General features: G+C 41.9%; 1 protein-coding gene across 3 annotated transcripts in view; it reads right to left on the minus strand.

The window, feature by feature from the left end:
* LOC135096576 (carbohydrate sulfotransferase 11-like) overlaps positions 1–2,500 on the minus strand; it is a 13,863-nt gene that overhangs the window by 4,777 nt on the left and 6,586 nt on the right. For all 3 annotated transcript variants that reach the window (XM_063998167.1, XM_063998169.1, XM_063998168.1), the window contains 3 exons: positions 1,535–1,819; positions 990–1,239; positions 1–701 (listed from right to left, as the gene is read on the minus strand). The exon at positions 1–701 is cut by the window's left edge and continues 4,777 nt beyond it. In XM_063998167.1, the coding sequence (XP_063854237.1) occupies positions 513–701; positions 990–1,239; positions 1,535–1,819 (724 nt within the window). In that variant the 3' untranslated portion in view covers positions 1–512. The remainder of the gene's footprint in view (positions 702–989; positions 1,240–1,534; positions 1,820–2,500) is intronic.

The following is a 2,500-nucleotide window of genomic DNA, read 5'->3' on the forward strand; positions in this document are numbered from 1 at the left end:
TTTCTACACTGTTATGTGAGTTATCCTTTTTCTGTTTCATTATTGTTATTTTTCTATATTTAAGTCCGAATTATTTCAGTTTTGTAAAGATTAATTATTGTTTTCATTATTTAGGTACGTAATTTTTGTGATTTCTTTTCCATTTTTCTTTATTTTATTTACCATTTCGTTATTTAATTTCACCTTCGTTCTGTAGCAAGGTGGATATGGCTATTTTATTTATTTATTTATTTATTTATTTGTTTGTTTATTTTGTTGTTCACTGGTTCTTCATATTCTTTAGACTGTTGGATGAATATGAGTGCAGTATTTTCTTGTTTTGTTTTTGTTTATTTAGCTGCACATTCGATATAAGACTCTTTGTAATGTTATTCTTCTTATTATTATTTTTATTCATTTCTTGTTTACCACCACCGGAAATATTTTTTTATTAATTTTCATTACATTGACTTTAGTTATTAAAAAGATATGTACTACTACTACTACTACTACCACCACCACCACCACCACCACTACATCACATAATCAAGATACGGCCTTTCATTGTAACCAAACAATCTAAAATCAGGCAGATATATTTTTAACAGTCCCAGAAGTTGTTGAGACGAGAGCTGGGTGAAGTAAGAGGCGGTGAGGGCGGTGTAGTTGAAGTGAGAGTTGTGCATCACCTTGGGGGACACCACTTGGGAGAGGCCGGGCACCTGTGAGAGAGAGAGAGAGAGAGAGAGAGAGAGAGAGAGAGAGAGAGAGAGAGAGAGAGAGAGAGAGAGAGAGAGAGAGAGAGAGAGAGAGAGAATTACCGGTCTTTGTCTATCCATTTATGTTTGTCTATCTATCTATCTATCCATCTCTATTTATTTATTTATTCATTTATTTATCGCTAAATTATTTCTTTCTTTCTTATTTACTTACTTTATTCATTTATTCATCTATATGCCTATTAGTCAATCTGTCTATCTATCTAACTGTCTATCTATCACACGCCTTACCTTCTCCAACAAAAACATTTCATCTTTATGCAAGGTCTCAAACCGCAGCACGAGGTCGAAGGAGGCAGCACAAGGCGAGCAGAAAGTGTAATAGGGTGCCCAGTGTTCATTAGGCGGCTTTCCCTCGCTCTCCTCATCCAGCAAGTAAGACACAAACTGGGAAAAAGTAGGTTTGCACTCCCTACTCAAACTGCTTCCTGCCTTCTCCCCCTTCAATGGGTATTTCTTGATGATCTGGCAGCGAAGTGGTCTGTGGGGAAAGGGCTGGAATAAGGTACGAGAAAGTGAAGGTTAATGCAGCAAGCGATCAGGCAGTCCTTGTAAAATACGCCTGTCTGTTTCCACCTGTCATCCCTGTCCTTACATTTTGTCTAGTCTTGTATTTTTAAGGGCCAGTGGTTGCTGTTGTTGTTGTTGTTGTTGGTGGTGGTGGTGGTGGTGGTGGTGGTGGAGGAAGACACCCCAAAACACTCAAAAACACTCAAAAAACACCCCCAAAAGCAGCAAAGAAAACGCACACACATTACCAAAACATTCAGACGTACTTGTAATAAGGCACTATAGTCTCGATCTTGTCCCTGTACGCTGAGAGGAGCCGTTGGAAAGGTTCACGTACAATAAGGAAGCTCAAGTACCGCTCTTTGTCTCCGCGCGCCAAGTGACTCCGCAGCTGGGCAGGCGACGGGCGCGGGTAGAGGCTCCGGGCGGCTTCTACAGGGGAATTGCGCAGTTTCTTTAGGTCTTCAGCTTGTTTCCCGCCCATTAGTAAAAAGTTGTACATCCACGTTGAGCTGGCGGACTTGAAAATGTTGCACCAGATGAGTTTGTACCTGAAATGTGGATGTGTTTGGTTGGGCTAGGTTTGGGCTGGTTAGGTTTGGGCTGGCTAGGTTTGGGTTGGCTAGGTTTGGGCTGGCTAGGTTTGGGCTGGCTAGGTTTGGGCTGGCTAGGTTTGGGTTGGCTAGGTTTGGGCTGGCTAGGTTTGGGCTGGTTAGGTTTGGGCTGGCTAGGTTTGGGCTGGCTAGGTTTGGGCTGGCTAGGTTTGGGCTGGCTAGGTTTGGGTTGGCTAGGTTTGGGTTAGGTTTGGGCTGGCTAGGTTTGGGCTAGCTAGGTTTGGGCTAGCTAGGTTTGGGCTGGGTAGGTTTGGGCTGGGTAGGTTTGGGCTGGGTAGGTTTGGGCTGGCTAGGTTTGGGCTGGCTAGGTTAAGTTTGGGTTGGGTTGATTTTTGTTGGCAGCAATTGTCGTTATTCTTGTTATTTGTATGGAAAAGTGAATACGAAGGAAAGATTGGTTAGTTTTGGTTTGGTAAAGTTTGGGTAGGCTAGGTTAGTTTTTTTTTTTTTTTTTTTTATATGCAAGGTCACTGGCCAAGGGCAACAAAACTATTAGGAAAAAAAAATGCCTATTTAAGTGTCAGTTCCCAAAAAGACTAACGAAAGAAGTTAGATGATTGAATATAAGTGTGTTGAAGCCTCTCTCCTGAAAGAGTTCAAGTCACAGGAAGGAGGAAA

The sequence above is a fragment of the Scylla paramamosain genome, unplaced genomic scaffold (assembly GCF_035594125.1).
Source record: "Scylla paramamosain isolate STU-SP2022 unplaced genomic scaffold, ASM3559412v1 Contig4, whole genome shotgun sequence".
In the NCBI taxonomy this organism is placed as follows: Eukaryota; Metazoa; Arthropoda; class Malacostraca; order Decapoda; family Portunidae; genus Scylla; species Scylla paramamosain.